A 17,047-nucleotide genomic window follows, 5' to 3' on the forward strand; every position below is an offset into this window, starting at 1 on the left:
ACCGGTGTGGAACTTAAACATTGTTCTCACACGGTTAATGGGACATCCCTTTGAACCGTTACATAAATGTGAATTGCAATTCCTAACTTGGAAAGTAGCTTTCCTAGTAGCTATTACTTCTCTCAGAAGAGTTAGTGAACTACAAGCATTCACCATTCAAGAACCCTTTCTGCAAATGCACCATAATAAAGTGGTTCTCCGTACTAATCCTAAATTCCTTCCAAAAGTCATTTCACCCTTCCAATCTATTGAGCTGCCCGTATTTTACTCGCAGCCACAAATAGTCGGAGAAAGAGCTCTTCACACCTTAGATGTGAAAAGAGCATTGCTTTACTACATTGAAAGGACACAAACTTTTCGTAAAACAAAACAACTTTTTGTCTTTTTCACCACCACATAAGGGTAACCCCATATCAAAATCTGGGATAGCTAGATGGATTGTCAGATGCATACAAATTTGTTACCACAAAGCTAAATGTACGTTATCTATTCCTCCTAAAGACCATTCTACTAGGAAAATATGGGTTTCAATGGCATTTTTTAGGGAACAATGCCCTAGACGACACATGCAAAGCCACAACATGGTCTACACCGCACACATTCACAAAACACTATTGTGTAGATGTGCAAACTAAACAAGCTACTGTGGGCCAAGCTGTACTAAAAACCCTGTTTCAAACCACTGCAACAGATACTGGTGGTCGCCGCTAAAGGTGGGTACTGCTATACAATCTATGCACAGTGTGTAATCTGCAGCTTATATGCTTCGATCGGAAAATGCTACTTACCAGTATAGTATGCATCTGTTCTTGGCATGTAGAGCTGCAGAGTTGCACACGCCCACCCGGCTAGCTTTATCTGTTCCAGTTTTCTCTTAATTAGATACAAATGACATGTACATCCTTACTTTTCTTGTAAAACTCCATCCCTTCCCTAATGGCGAAAAACAATCTGGGGATGGAGCCGATGCCCATGCGCAGTATGATCCAAAGGAGGAGTCCTGTATAGAGGTATTGGTAAATGGTGACAAATTGTGCCATATTGTATTGCACGCTTTGCTTTTTGTTTTGTGCTTGTTATATCACGTTTTTGCAGTAGCGATGAGAAGGTCCTGAAGAAAGCCGGGGTTCATTGACCCATTTGGCAGAAACTAGTCGACTGAAGATCTGCGGCATATTTGTTGTTAGCCGCGCTTGCGTTTCTTTTAATAGGCATGGCAGCAGGCAATAATACAATTGTTGGGTCTGCTATCATTTCCTTTTTAGATTTTCACTAATATATTTGTTTTTGCACTGCACTTCTGACTAGGTCTGTGTACGTCTGACATGAGGCTGGTAGTCATTGTATATTGATTCTATGGCTGTCTAGCTATGTGGTTCACACTCCCGGTTCCATCCCTGGTTCAAGAACGGTGATGTGACAGGGAAGCTGGAATTTCCAAATGATGACACTGGCCACGAAGGGCAGTTGATGGAATTCCTTGTTTCATCTTCCCTATAATTGGAATTTTTAGTCTTTCAGCCTGTTTATATATAGTTCACACGTGATAGGACCACGCTTGTTTCCTATGTTCTCTATCTTCCTATTTGTGTGCATGATCTTCAAACCACCAGATTTCTTGGTTGTTATGATATATAGAATTTGGGGATTAAATCTGGTTTTAGGTCTATAAAAATGTTCCCTTTGACCCTTGCTTCTTAGCGGAGTAATTGTTCATAGTACCTGCAGAGTAAACCTATCTTGCAAATGAGTTTAAGATGACTACTAGCTGCAGATTCCTTAACATAGAATTATCCCCAGGCATGAGACTGGACTCGGAAAAATGTTTTTTTTGCACAGCATCCCTGCACGCCGGGGGGGATGGCACCACGCGCCTCCGGCCGGATGTCCGCGTACGTGACGTTAGCGAGGTCACAAGTCCCACCCCGGCGCTCCTACGTCACTTTTTTCCTTTTATGCGAGCAACGCGGATCCGGATCGTGCTCCTGGCCTGTTTCGGCACTTTCCCTTTCGCTTGTTGCATGTGTGTGGGAACAGTGTGCGAATGCCTTCGGGCTTTAAGACGGGCTTGTCTTCTGCGCGCCAGATGTCGGCGACTGATCCTCACCCCATCTGCATGTGGTGTTTGGGAGAACACCACAACTCCACTGATTGTGAGGTCTGCCAGCAGATGAAACCGAAGTCCCGGGGGGAGCGCCGGTTAAAACTTCTTTCAGCCCGCATGTCCAGGTCCCCGTCGTCACCACGCCTGGCCCCTGCAGAGGGTTTCAGGAGTCGCCACCTCCGTCTTCGACATCGGCCTTCTCCCAGGCCGCAAGAGAGTCGCTCACCTGTCGGTAAGTGTCGCAGTTTGTCCCCGAGGGATGGTTCCCAGCCTGTTGGGGTTTTGGACTCTCCGGCCCCGCGTGTCGTCCCCCTATCCGCCATTTCCTGGTGTGGGGGCGTCTAGAGCCCAGATGGAGACATGCGGCGGCCTTGCAGGCCTTGCTGGCTTCTCCTCCTTCTCCTTCCCCTCCTGGGACGTCTGTGGATCCCTTGCCGTGTGCGGGGCCCTGTGCGGTGTCGCCGCTGGCTCCGGCCCCGACTGGCTCGGATCCAGGATCGGAGGATGTGGTGCCGTTGGTGTGCGGCCCTTCGGGGGGGTCCCTCCTTCTGACCACGGCACCTCTGCTTGACCGCAAACTCCAGCGGGAATCCCTGTGGTGTCGCTGGGGCTCGGGTCGCATCCCCGAGCCCCCCTCAGCCCTCCGGACAGGCGGTGGGCTCGTCCGAGGCGACGTCTCTTAGGCGCTGGCAGCTGCTGGCCCTGGCGGCACCACAGGGGCTGGCGGAGGGCCCTTCTCGTCACGGGCCGCGGCTGGCTGGGGACCTCTTGTCCCGCCCTGGTTCCCTCTCGCCCCTCCATGCAGGCGGCTGCCTCGTCGGAGGTTGGGTCGGTGCCTTTCCGGTGCCGTTCCCTCGCTGCCCCGGCTCCGGCCAAGGTCTCCTGCTTCATGGGCTGTGGCGGAGGTCGTTCCGGCGTCTCCTCTGGAGCCGGATGACGATGTCCTGCCTCAGATTGCGGACTCCATGGCACCAGGCCGACGTCGAGTCGTCGACTCGTCTTCGTACGCCTCCTCTCCTCCAGAGGTTCGGCGCTTGCGGGTTTCATCCTCGCAGGAGACTGCTCGCCGCGTCATTGCTTTTTCCCCGACGTCGTCTAAGGACAGCTCCTCGCCGTCACTGCGTCCGCGGTCTTCCCCAGAGGCGCCGCAGGTCCCCCCTTCTTGGTCCCTCATCCTCCTTTCCGGACCTGGCCCTTCCTTCCTCCGGTTGGCTTGGGGGACGGCCTCCTTAGCTTGCAGCCATCACCTACCGAGGAGCTGCTTTCTCCACCGCGGGGCACTACAGAGGCAGGTGCTGCCTTTGCTCACACTGTTTCCACAGCTGTGGTAATCTTGCGCATGGGTGATCCAGCTGCCCATTTTCCTGCGGATCATCTTCTGGAGGTCCTCCATCAGGGTTCTGGTGGTAGGGAGTTGCTGTTTCCCTTCGAGAGTTCGCTCCATTCTTCTTTTCTGGGGGCTTGGGGCCGCCCCGCCATGGGGGACCTGGTGCCCCAACACCTTCTGCGCCTCCACCATCTAGCGCCGCGTGATCCTGTGTCTTTCCCCCCATCCTTCTTTCAGGGGCCTTCTTTTGCAGAATGCCTTCCCCTCTCTGCCACCGCTGTGGTCTCCCCAGTCGCGGGAAACCCGCTGGTTTGACTCCTGGGGGCGTAATGTGTTCGCCTCCACCAGTGCGGCTCTGTGGGCTCTTAACACTGTGTGTTTTGGCTAGGACCACTTCTTGCTTGTGGGACTCGGCGGAGTCCCTTATGTCTGCTACTTCTCAGGAAGGGTGCCTGTGTTGATCTGCGGCACCATGTGTTGGATGGCCGGGAGCTGGTGACGTTTATTCTTCGCTCCTCTCTGGACGTTTCAGAGGTGCTTGGTCGTGCCATGGCTTCTTCGGTCGTACTTCGTCGACATGCCTGGCTTCGGGACAGTGTGTTCCCAGAGAACGTTAGAGAACGGCTGGTGGACCTTCCTTTCGATGGCGCTCTTTTGTTCCACACCCCTGCGGACTCTGCCATTCAGATGTCTTTCCTTCCTTCCTTCCTTCCTTCCTTCCTTCCTTCCTTCCTTCCTTCCTTCTCCTTCCCTCCTTCCTTCCCTCCTTCCCTCCTTCCTTCCTTCCCTCCTTCCTTCCTTCCTTCCCTCCTTCCTTCCTTCCCTCCTTCCTTCCCTCCTTCCTTCCCTCCCTCCTTCCCTCCTTCCCTCCCTCCCTCCTTCCCTCCCTCCCTCCTTCCCTCCCTCCCTCCTTCCCTCCCTCCCTCCCTCCTTATTTCCTTCCCTCCTTATTTCCTTCCCTCCTTATTTCCTTCCCTCCTTATTTCCTTCCCTCCTTATTTCCTTTCCTCCTTATTTCCTTCCCTCCTTATTTCCTTCCTTTCTTATTTCCTTCCCTCCTTATTTCCTTCCCTCCTTACTTCCTTCCCTCCTTCCTTCCCTCCTTATTTCCTTCCCTCCTTATTTCCTTCCCTCCTTCCTTCACTCCTTCCTTCACTCCTTCCCTCCCTCCCTCCCCTCCTCCCTTCCTTCACTCCTCCCTTCCTTCCCTCCTTATTTCCTTCCCTCCTTATTTCCTTCCCTCCTTATTTCCTTCCCTCCTTATTTCCTTCCCTCCTTATTTCCTTCCCTCCTTAAAGACATCTAAATCCCCTAGAGTGACTGGTGGCATGGGGAAGTCTGTAAATGCGTCGAGGGTTAAGTCACTGGCTGAGATACTTGTGAAGAAAGGAGCAGTTTAGGAGCTACTTGATATGTTGGTTCTGCTGCAGCTGGCACAGGAGAAGCAGGTACTGTTAAACGTTATCATGATGCTGTATCTGATGACAGACTCGCCACAGATGAAGTGTGCGGAGATGGAGAATACGCTTTGCAATGTTTTTAGTCTTGTAGAGATAGCACCCTCTCCAGGCCCTTCAGACCTGCTGGGCATGGATTCCTGGTGTCTTTTCTGAACTTCTTGATGGCTATGCATCCTGATTTTTGTTCTGTCCTTGCCACTTTGTGGACATTTTCTTACCGTAAAGACACATCTCAAGCCACTATGAGGATTGATGTTTTGTGTGTGCAGAAGAGAACAAGCATTTGCAATGCAATAGGTCTCGAATTTACGCTAGTTTAAGCTATTGGCATTGTAAATGACAATGCCTTTTATTTATCTGTTTTAAAAACCAAAACATAAATATAAGGCATTGTCATTTACAATGCCAATAGCTCAAACTCCAGTAAATGCGAGACCTATTGCATTGTGAGTGCTTGAAGTAGGAGGACAGAAAAAGACGCAACAAAGAAAAAACAGTGAAAAGGGTAGTAGAAGCTAATCTGTAGAAAACCAAGGGCATACTCACTCACACTGTAAACGGGGCCTCGGCTACAGAAAGTGCTTGAACTGGAAATAAAGTACAGATACTCCCATTCCAGAGTACCTGACCGGAGCAGAGAAACTACTCTCCCATTTACAAAGTATTGCTTCAAAGCAAAGGCGTGCAGTTACTCCGCCTTGAAAGTAAAAGAACTGTAGGTTCTCAGTACCCGAGAGTACCTCCTGCACATATAAATCAGAGGCTGCAGGTGTTATATGGTGGTTAATAGAGTTATCGGGCTCCCTGCCATGTTCTTGTCATGCGAGTTTCAGACACTGTCCAGGCATGTTACTGTATTCCCCTCATCCCCCCCCACCCCCCCCACCCCCCCCAACCCCCCCAACCCCCAACGGCCGCCCGGACATCACGCAGTCTTTATCCTCCACAACAGTGGTCTCAGGTTTTCCACGCTGCAACCATCAGGGTGTGCATGGTGCCCCAGGGGTTAACGCCCTCCCTCCAAGACACTTCCCGGAGCGAGCTGCATTTATAAAGAGGATGAGCTGTAAAAAAAATAAGGTCTTTTGATTCTGTTTTTATTTTGTAGTATTTGCTTCGTGCTCAACTATAATGGTCAAATGTCAGACAAAATCCTCTGACAAACTGCTGCCTACTCCTTTAAAACCGAGAAAATGTTTACATTTTCTTTCTCTAACTACACAGGGAGAGAATTGAGTAACACCAATCTAGTAACAAGCATATGATGATCACCCTTAGGTATGAGCAAGTTTTTTTTTTTTTTTAGTTTTGTGGCATATATTTGTATTAAAAAATAAAATAAATCTGTTGCACCAGTTTGCCAGAGTCAGACCTATTGACTTCGCCAGTGCTTGATTTCCTTCGACGTTATATGTTGCAGTAAATAACTGGACTGCAAGTGAAGTGACAGAATCGTAGTCTGGCCTGGTGTGGTTTTGAACTGTGGGTGACAGGTGCAGTCAGTAGGACCTAGCCAGGTGTGATCTTGTTCACTTTCTATCCTGCCCAGCCCGTTCTGGGGATTGAGAACGTCGTGGTGAAAAACGGCTGCATTATTCGGCTGCCATGCAGATATCTGCGGCCAAGGATAATACATTCTTCATATACCCTCTGATTCCCTGACGTCCTTGCTGCTGAAATAGCTCATACGGTTAAGCGCCAGCTGCTGAAATCTGCTGAAATCTATGTTCACACTGCTATTACGGGTTCCTATCCTGGCTGGTCCACTCAGCCTTTCATCCGTGTGAGGTCGATACGAGCCATTGAGTTTAACAACAAAGCATCTATTAAAGTGCAGATGCCTGTATGTTATGCTATCTGCTGCCCCTGCTGGAGATTGGTCTTATTGCCTGTGGATCAGGTGCTGCTTAGTATGGCACATGCCATGTGTGATCTTGTTGTCTGACTGCCATGTGTAGCCTGGTTGGAGGTTACATCACCAGTGTTTGCCTTGTGCCCCGGATAAAATGTGTGGCCATCTTGAACGGGGCTTGCCCCGTTGCAATCGTCCTGCCTTCTGCCAATCGCAGCTGCGTTAAATTGGGCACGCCAGGTGTGATCTTGTTTCCAGACTGCCACGGGTTGCGAAGCCGGTCACATGCCAGGTGTGAGCTTGTTGTCTCTGACTCCTCATGGTGAGGTCTACTGTCCAGAGCGACTGTTGCTCTTCTCTGCCTGGCATTTCTTAACAGCGTGTAGGAGGAGACTGCTCTCATTCCAGAGAGCCCCCCCTCCTCCGCCCCACTCTCCCCCTCTCTATGTGGTCCCTCGGCTTGCTGAGATCAGAGAAGGATGCTGAGAGATGGAAGGGGAGCGGGGGGCGGGCGGTGCTGAGATAAGGCTCTGAGGAGGAGATGGGAGCTAATAATCACACCTGCTGCCCTCCCGTTTAATCACACCTCTGCTGCCAGCCACGGGAGGGAAGTGCAGACTAGAGCATTTTAACAGACTGCGTTGTGCAGCCCCAGAGGAGAGAGATCAGAAAAAAACTAATAGGACACAGGGAGAGTGTAAGGAAATGGTAACTAAATAGAAAATATTTTTAACACATTATTACAATGTATATCCCCCCCCCTGACATCACGTAGTCTTTATCCCCCACCGCAGTGGTCTCAAGCCCTCCTTCCAAGACACTCCCCAGAGCGAGCTGCGTTTGTTCAGTCTCGAAACAATGGTGTGAATAGGGTGCGTCTGGCAGCTCTGTGTATGCCCGGGAAGCTGTCTCAGCCCGGGCTGACACCTCTTAACCCACTAGTATTTTCCCGTTTTTATATATATATATACAGATAAAGGAAAACTTGTTATCCGTCTGTATTTATATGTGTAAAAACGGAAAACCGGGAGCCCTAATTACAAGTAACGTTCCGACCCAGCTTCCCCACCCCCTCGCCCCCACCCAAGTCAAGTGATCAGCCTCCCAGCAGAAATCCAACTTTGTAAACGTAGCAATGACTCAACTTCCCAAAGCCTACTTAGGCTAAACATTTCTCAGAAGTGTGAACTTCACTGGGGGTGTGGCAACGCTACGTCAGCCCCACTTCATGAAATGGAGATCTGAGCAGTGTTTTTAGTTGGAACTATACCATCCTGTCCAACAGTCTCATCTTAATGGGACCGGAAAAAAAAGGGATCACATATGCATCAAAAAGGCATGCCCAACTTATCTGTGGACCTACGCGTCCGGCCAGGCGGCCAAGTATGTTACCCGTGATGAATAAATCCATGCTGGCACTTGAGTGGATCTCTGGCTGCGACCCACTGGGTGATCCACGATGATTGTCTTTCTGTGTCTCTGAGAAGGCCCTGCAGAACTCCTGCACGGCAGCGGGGCTGTCTAAGATGCACGTTTTTCCTTGCACGTCAACCCACAGCTGAGCCGGGTAGAGCATCCCATACTGCCGGCCCAGATTGCGCAGCGTGGCCTTGATCCGGTGTACTTGCGTCGAGCCTCCTGTACCATGATGGTAAAATCGGGGAATAACGACAGAGCCGACCCCTGCCACGTCAGCAGCCCTTTCTCCCTCGCCTGTGTGAGCGCTGTGTCTAGATCCGTAAAGTTCAACATTCTTGCAATTATAGGGCGGGGAGGCAGACCCATGTTCGGGCATGGCCCCAGCGACCTATGGGCTCGTTCTACCACCCATGTGGCAGTAAAGAATTGGGCTCTGAACTACTTAGTTAGCAGCCTTTCAACAAATTGGTCAAGCCTACCACTGTTTATTGATTCCGGAATCCCAAGGATGCGCGGGTTGTTTCTCCTTCCTCTAGCTTCCAAGTCCTCTGATTTCATGGCTAGTGTCTTTACCTGCCATTCCAGCCTTTCCACCTGTTTGGACATTTGTGCAGCGCCATCTTCCAGATCCGACACTCTGCCTTGCGCCACATCCAGCCTCCGGTCATGATTCTACAGGCTCTCCTGCATTTTATCAAGCCGCTTGTCAAGCGCATCACATCTACAATCCAGTGCCTTGAAACCTGATCGCAGCTCCTTCAATAGTGCTTCCTTGCTTGATCGTTCCGTGTCTTCTCCTAGGCGCCATGTTGGGTTCTGTGGTGCCCTCTGTGTGGGAGGCGGTCACCCTGTCTATAGCAGTGTCAAATTGCAGCTTGCGTTGCTTGGGATCACGTTTGGCCGTACTAGTTCTAGTGAGGGAAAATTGCTCTTTGGCTTCCATTGCCAAGTTATGGTTAAAGGATCCAACCGGTCCCTCCAGGTGCCCACAGGGCTCAGCACCCTCGTTCAGGATATGTCCTTTACACTGAGGCAGGTTATTTAGGGGACCCCCACACAGCTCACTGCTCCCAGCACTTCTCAGGTTGTCCCCGCCGCGTCTCCCCTCCTGGGGCTCAGCGGGAAGCCAAACAAATGACCAGCACCGGTTAGCAAGGCCCCAAGAGTCCAGGGGGGTCAAACCCCACGTCACAGCAGTGCCACGTCTCTCCTAGTGGCCACGCCCGGCACACAGGGGCTGAACCGCACCTGCCCAAAGCAGTGCGCTGCAACTAGCGCTACAGCATCCCAGGCCCGCCAACCTCAGGCAGCCTGCCAGCGCCGCCCAGTTCACTCTACACGGGCTGCCGCAGGAGTCCAACGACAGTCCACTCCCTCTGGCACACCTCAAATGTCGTCACCCGCCCCCTCCCCTGCAGCACCCGCCCCGCTCTCTGCCGAACCTCACACGCCCCGCGTGAGTCACAACACGGCGTGGCTTGAGGTCCATCGCAGGCCGCCATTATACTCCACCCTCTGTGTTCCGCTGAGGGTTTCCAGTGCTCCACAGCTGCCGGGCCTGATCCCGCATAAACCAGTTACCGGTGCAGGGCCCATACATGGCGCTTTTGATCCTTTGTCCATACCACACGCCCCAGGAGGGGCTCGGATCTGCGGGATGCTGGTGGAGCATCACCTCCGCATCCATTATGGTCACCGGCTTGGCCATTATCCCCCAATGTTTGTATTGTTGATGGCAATTCAGATCTGTTGCCTTCAGTCTTAATCTGTTGACCCTTTGTCTGCTTATGTGTTGGACTTGTTGGACTTGTAAAGCGCACATCTGCCCGTAAGCATCCCGGCGCTGGAGACCGCTGGGGAACCCGTCCTGGCTTTCCCTGTGAGATGGTCCCTTCTGGGTATCTCCAAGGTGAAATCAGCCATCTCCGGCGTCTGTGGGGGGGCCGTTGTAGAGATGAGGCAAGCTTAATGCCCAGAGTTGCCGAGTGTGATCCCTGGTTAGAGTAGGCACCGAGGCGAGAATTGTCGAGTCCGCTGACCCTGGTCCACGACCCTGCCGCGTCAGGAATTAAACCCTGGTCCTGGGCCGTTCTCTGCTTCCAGGTCTGCCGCCTCTAACCAGTGAGCGACACCACTTATAGCGTTGGTTGTCTCACTGTGAGCAGCCAATGCGTTGGCTTCTACAACATTTGTTGCTCTACAGTTGGTTGTCTCTTAGTCTCTGCTTTTCTGCCATCAGTGGCTTTGTCAGCTGCAATGCCATTGGTTGTTGGCTCTCTTTCTCCATCCATGGTTGTGCTAACTGCATTAACGGCCTTAACTGATTCATCACTGCCATATATAGTTTCTCTGCTTGTACCTCCTAAGAGTGGAACAGTTCAGCCACCAGACTTGCTTTTGAAAGACCCTCCTCTGTCCGGCATGAGAAGCATGTTAATATGTATGATGATGAAGAGGGTGATAAAGAGGAGCCTACAGGTTTTTTTCAACAGTGATCCCCTACATGATCGGGGGCAATTGTGCCTCGGCGCCTAAAGTTAAAAGTTGTTTCTTCTCAAAAGTACTAGGGCGAAGAGTACCAACAGCATTATAAAACTCCGTGGACATCCATGTTGCTTTCATTCTCCATTCTCATTTCTCCACACAACACAAGATACAGCTAGCCTGCATATCCCTCCTTGAGCCAAATTCCTGTGGAGTTAACTTCATTGCAAGGCATGATGAGTGCTGTCTCTCGCCACCTCACTGGCCAGAGTTTGCATCAAGTAATGGGGCCCATGGACACATAGTAAATGGTTATTTTCAGTGTTATTGGGTTTATACGTATGATGCTGTGTAAATATGGACTGCTCAGCATTCCCAGCCCATATATGCGAGATCCCCTCTGACGCCTATCAGAGGCTCTGGATCCGCAAAATGGGCCTGTGCATAATGGTGCTGTTAACCCCCAAAAGACATGCTCTGGTTGCATTATCAGGCAGTTAAAGGTAGAGAGCGCAAACAGGTGAAACTAAGGTGAGGAGAATCTTGAAGGAGTCTTCTTGAGGGAACGGTCTAATCCCTTTACCTGGCATATCACCAGATGTAGCATTAGCACATTTTGAATATGGCGAGCAGCTAGGGAGAAATTGAACAGGAGTAAGAAGATGGTTGAAGATGGCAGATGAGGGATGACAGCAATGAATAATTGGGGTATGACGAGAGATAAACCACAGTACACTGTTCAGAACATGCTAGTGAAGACCAGAGAGAGACACAGAGGTAGAAATCTGCGACTTCCCTCCTCTTCTTCGCAGTGTCTGTCAACCCACTTAAGCACCATTTCTCTAGCAGGAACATATGCCTATGTTCCCACTGTTGAGGAGGGAGTTGAAATTCCAACCTGTTTCCGTAAGTATTTGAGCTTCTAAGAGCATAGTATATAAGTGGTACAGGTATATTTTTCCACAGAGCTTCGCCCTGATACTCCCCTAGTACAGTGGGTCTACATAAGTATCTGTGTTCCATTACCTCGCTCTAGGTTCTCTAATGGTTATGGGTTGAACTCTTATTCTGAATGCAAGGCATGCTTCATGGTTTATAGGTCAACTGCAAGAAAACATTTGTTGGACTAAATCATTATAATAAGCAGGATGCTGGCACTATGTAGGGAAAACCTACCTTTGTAGTGCAGTTCAGTACAATGGGGGAACAGTATTTCATTGACGTGGCAGGCCATGTCAGGCAAGTCTTGTAACTTTAGGTATAGGCAGCTGTAATTCAATGTAATTTTTTGTGTGCTGCATTCATAGGCCCTTTCTCTTGAAATATTGTTTTTCTTGTGACTGTAGAGTTGGTCAGAGTGGGATTGTTGCCAGGTTTAGTAGTGTTTGTGAAAAAATAAGGCACATGATATGTTTAAAAAGGCTTTTTTTATTAGTCAGCGCTATAATTGTAATTTGGTTGTCTATAAAATATTTGTTTTAGAGTTTAACTAGTAAATGGTTTGAACAAAATAAAGTGAATCTATAATTTTGCATTCAAATAGGTCGACCATACGCTCCAGCCCCAACATGAGTCGCATCAGTCAGGAGTCACCTTGCAGTCATCGTTCGACCGGCTCCGGCACCCCCAGCTCCTCCAGGCTTCTAGCTACTGACTTCCAAGAGCAAGCCCAGCACTCTTCTTTTGAGCCCCGGAACCTTCTCAGTATGTTCGAAGACAATGCTGGGAACAAGAATTGAGAAGCGGCAGACTTGAGTCAATGACTGAGCCTTCCTGAAAGAATCGGCTCCAAGAGGAAAGCCAGACATGAGTAGGACTGAGAAGCCACATGGAAGCTCTTAAGGAGTGGCATGGATATGTTAATGATTGAGATCGGCATGTGTAGGACTGACAGCAGCCAGCCTTGTGCCCATAAGAACTCATAGTCTATAGGGGAAGAAATGGCAAAGCAGCTGTTACGTTTTAGGGACAGCAGGAGTCCTGCATTGACTGTCCACTTCAAGGATGGTGGTGAAATTATAATGTCTCATCTTGCGGCCTCACAAAATAGTCTTCTGCCAGTCGAAACTAGCCTGAAGCCAACTAGCATTGATATATTTCTGCAGGGAAGTCCACAAACTTTGCATCTGCCCCACTATTCAGAATTATCCTTCCCTCATGTGCCTGGATAAAAGAAGTGATGAGAACCTCATGCCTTACTGAACAGTAACTCAGAGATTTCTAGTTGAGAAAGCACCACTGAAGCATTCCCTTCCAAGTGGTTGAGGGACTTCCTGCTCGCTCAAGGAGGAATGGTGTGAGAGCTCAGTATAGCCCGTTTTCCTTATCACTATGATTTTCACACTTGTGCATTAACATGCCTATGTTAAAGTATTTCGCTGAAACTTTCGCGTCACAGCACAAGAGAGATTCCTTTGAGCACTTTTCCTGATATGTTAATTATCATTCAGTTATATTAAAAGTATGATATTTATGTGCGGTTGCTGTCTGATCTATAATGAGCCTGCCATTCTGGCTTCTGAGACTACGCTTAGTTAAAAAACAAATGGCCATCAGGGGTGTGAAATGTTTATAAAGCAGCGGTTCTTAAACTTTTGACTTCTGTGGACTTCCACTTGATCATTCTGCGTCTTGAGATGGTCAACAGTCTTTAGCACTCTAATACTCTCACGTTCTTAAGCCTTTTCAGTCTTGTGCATCAGAAGTGATAACTAACACTGGAAGGTTTTTAGTGTCAGATAGGCAAAGGGTGCTCTGCCGTGAGTAGACGCATAGGAGATATAGTGCGCGGTGTGTAGGTGGTGCAACTGGGTGAGTGGAAAAACCCTTGTAACCACTCAAAACTTAGTCAGCCAAGCTGATTAACCAACTATAAATGAGAAGAATACCCTATGCACACACATGAAGATCAATTAGCTCATATATGAGTGAATATACAAAAGAGAAAGCAACAAAGCAACAGAAATCCTGGGATCTCCTGAACAGTATTAGTCCAAAGGGATTCTTTAATTTTCTCTCAAAAAACAGGCAGCCAACACGTGTTTCATCGCTATTGCGAATCCTCAGCGCTCTAAAACTGCTGTATCTAGCATTGAGGACGCTCTGCCGGTGATACTTCCAACCCGGCAGGGCCCGTAACCTGTTCAGTGATTGTCAAGGATGTAGATTCAGCACCCTATGTCAAGAAGTTGGCGATCATAGTGTGGAGATAAGAGAAACAGCATAGAAAAATTACTAAGGACGGCGTGTGTGTCCCTCGCCGATCCCCGGGTCGCCGTGTTCCTAATGTGGTCCACACTAGGAACACGGCGACCCGGGAGTACGCTGATCGGCAACTACTTTTTCGCATCTGACATAAGAAAGACTGAGGGTTATTGGCTCTTCAATTGTACTTTCTACGCTGCTCCTGGGCTTACTGCTCATAGCACTTCAATTTGGGGATCGGCGAGGCACACACACGCCGTCCTTCGTTATTTTTATATGCAGTTTCTCTTATCACCACACTATAATCGCCAACTTCTTGACATAGGGTGCTGAATCTACATCCTTGACAATCACTGAACAGGTTACGGGCCCTGCCGGGTTGGAAGTATCACCGGCGGAGTGACCTCAATGCTAGATACAGCCGTTTTAGAGCCCTGAGGATTCGCAATATCGATGAAACACGTGTCGGCTGGCTGTTTTTTGAGAGAAAATTAAAGAATCCCATTGGACTAATACTGTTCAGGAGATCCCAGGATTTCTGTTGCTTTGTTGCTTTCTCTTTTGTATATTCACTCATATACGAGCTAATTGATGTTCATGTGTGTGCATAGGGTATTCTTCTCATCAGAAGTGATAGCCGTTAGACAGTGAAGGGAAAGGTGCCATGCCGTTTTGAGGCTTCAAATTAGAAATCTAAGAGTAGGATGTCTTTGTTTAATCCGACTTGCAACATTACACCTATTTTACTTGACAAAGGGTTTCCTGAAGGTGATATCAACTAAGGGGAAGGGACTGAGGGCGTTTTTGGAGGTCCAGCATACGTGCCCCCAGTGAGTCAATAGTATTAAATGGAGTATGCGGTTCCTGGAATGAGGAGGTAACAAATGAGAAGGCTAGGAAGGTAGTACCCTGATCCTATGGTGGAGACTGGTTGTCTCCCAGTTTGTCAAGTGGGGCCCTCACACACCAGGGCTGGGTGTCATGCTACATCATAGGGCATGCTCCTCGTCAGGCCGGCGCTGCAATACCTGATGGGCACCCTATGAGGGGCTCTTTATCAGACATCTTTTGTCCCAAGCCATTTGGTACAGTGTGGTTAAGGGGCCTAGAGGTGTAGATATGTGAGTGCAGATGTGTAGTGTAGGTGGGGGGGGGGGGTTTACTATTAAAAAGGGTGGCCAGTGGTACTCCAGAGTAACAGGTTTTATCAGATGAGTCCTCTGGTACCTGTTAAAACCAGATAGTGAGAGCCACTTCAGGAATAATGTCCAATAGTGGCTATGAGGTCGACATATCTATTGCCTGTTGTGTCTGATTGATCAATTGGCAATTCTTCAGGACCAATAAAGAGTGTTATATCTACACTCAGCACATTGTTGATCCAACTAATTTATTTTAACCTAGCAGCGATGTATCTTAATTTTTGTAGACCAACCTAGAAGAAGAAAAGCAATGTATAAATTCATTAGAACGGCATTGACAACTCTTATATCTCGTGGTAGCCTCCTCTTAACTCTGTGGTGATGTGCAAGAAACCTACTAGAGACTGGTTATTTAGTGAATAATGCTGCGCAGTGGCACACGTGGAATGGAAACAACAATAATGATGCGGGTGGTGAGTACGAACCACCAAGGTCAATATCTTGCTCATAACACTCACCCACTGTGGGCGAATGACTTGCTCCCTCAAGTCATTGGTGGAGGGATAACGCTAAATTATTGTGTGCTACAAAAGTGGTATAATGAGAGTAATGGTAAAAACAAGTAAAAATAATGTTAGAGATTATCTCGCAATTCGTACTTTTGCTGTGGAAGAGAGTGCGGCACCCCAGGCTCGTGTAGTCGAGCAGTCCATTCTGATAATTGTACTTACAATTCAGCAGTTGCTGAGACGACCGGCACCTACCCCATCCTCCACCAAGTCGGGAGTGGGGGTAGCTGGAGCGGAGCTCTGTATATACAGAGCCTTCTGGCGCACGAAGACCGGTGTGCGTCATTAGACATCTGAAACAATCTCATGCTCCACCACTAGCCGTGGCAACAGTTGACGAGAATACCGGCGCCATGTTAGGGGAGTCAGGAATCTCTCTAGTCCTGATGGTCTGCGATACAGGAGTCTTATTAAAAGGTTGTGGCATGGGTGTTAAAGCTAATGCATCATATCTTGAAACTAAAGATTTTTCAACGACCTGGTTTAACTTGCTGTGTGATGTGACAGTTTGATGATGGTAAACAAAAGTACGAACACCGCGATAACGGTTAACATTATTTTAACTTCTTTGTTTTTATCATTCCTCTCATTATACTACTTTTGTAGGACGCAATAATTTAGTGTTATCCCTCCACCATTGACTCGAGGGAGCAAGTCATTCGCCCACAGTGGGTGAGTGTTATGAGCAAGATATGAATCTTGGTGGTTCTTATTCACCGCCCGCATCAGTATTGTTGTTTCCATTCCACGTGTGCCACTGCGCCGCATTATTCACTTAACAACAAGTCACTGGTATGTGTCCTGCACATCACCATGTAGTAAAGAGGAGGCTACCACGAGATATAAGAGTTATCGATGTCATTCTAATAAATGTATACATCGCATTTCTTTCTCTTCTAGGTTGGTCGACAAAAATTAAGGTACCTCACTGCTAGGTTAAAAAAAAATGTCGGATCAACAATGCGATACTACCAGTGATCTAACCACAGTTTTGAATTGCCACTTGATCATTCAGACATAGCTGGCAAAAAACATGTCGACCTCATAGCCACTATTGGACATTATTCCTGAAGTGGCTCTCACTATCTGGTTTTACCAGGGACCAGTGGTCTCATCCGATTAAAACTGTTATTCTGGAGTACCACTGGCCACCCTTTTTAATCTTAAACACCCCCACACCTACACTGCACATCTGCACTCACATATCTACACCTCTAGGCCCCTTAACCACACTGCACCAAGCGACATGGGACAAAAGATCTCCGATAAAGAGCTCCTCATAGGATGCCTGTCAGGCATTGCAGCGCTGGCCTGACGAGAAGCATGCCCTATTTTGGAGCATGACACCCAGCCTGGGTGTGTGAGAGCTTCACTTCCCGAATTGGGAGAAACCCTGTCTCCACCATAGGTTCAGGGCACTCCCTTCCTAGCTTTCTCATTATACTACCTCATTTTCCAGGTACTGTATACTCCATGTAATACTATT

General features: G+C 48.8%; 1 protein-coding gene across 2 annotated transcripts in view; it reads left to right on the top strand.

Moving 5' to 3' along the window:
* Positions 1–13,119, top strand: part of PKMYT1 (protein kinase, membrane associated tyrosine/threonine 1) — a 360,498-nt gene extending 347,379 nt beyond the window's left edge. For both annotated transcript variants that reach the window (XM_078652880.1, XM_078652879.1), the window contains exon 8: positions 12,190–13,119. In XM_078652880.1, coding sequence (XP_078509006.1) covers positions 12,190–12,385 — 196 coding nt within the window. In that variant the 3' untranslated portion in view covers positions 12,386–13,119. The remainder of the gene's footprint in view (positions 1–12,189) is intronic.
* The last annotated feature ends 3,928 nt before the right edge of the window (positions 13,120–17,047 follow it).

This window comes from Lissotriton helveticus, chromosome 7 (assembly GCF_964261635.1).
Source record: "Lissotriton helveticus chromosome 7, aLisHel1.1, whole genome shotgun sequence".
Taxonomy (NCBI): Eukaryota; Metazoa; Chordata; class Amphibia; order Caudata; family Salamandridae; genus Lissotriton; species Lissotriton helveticus.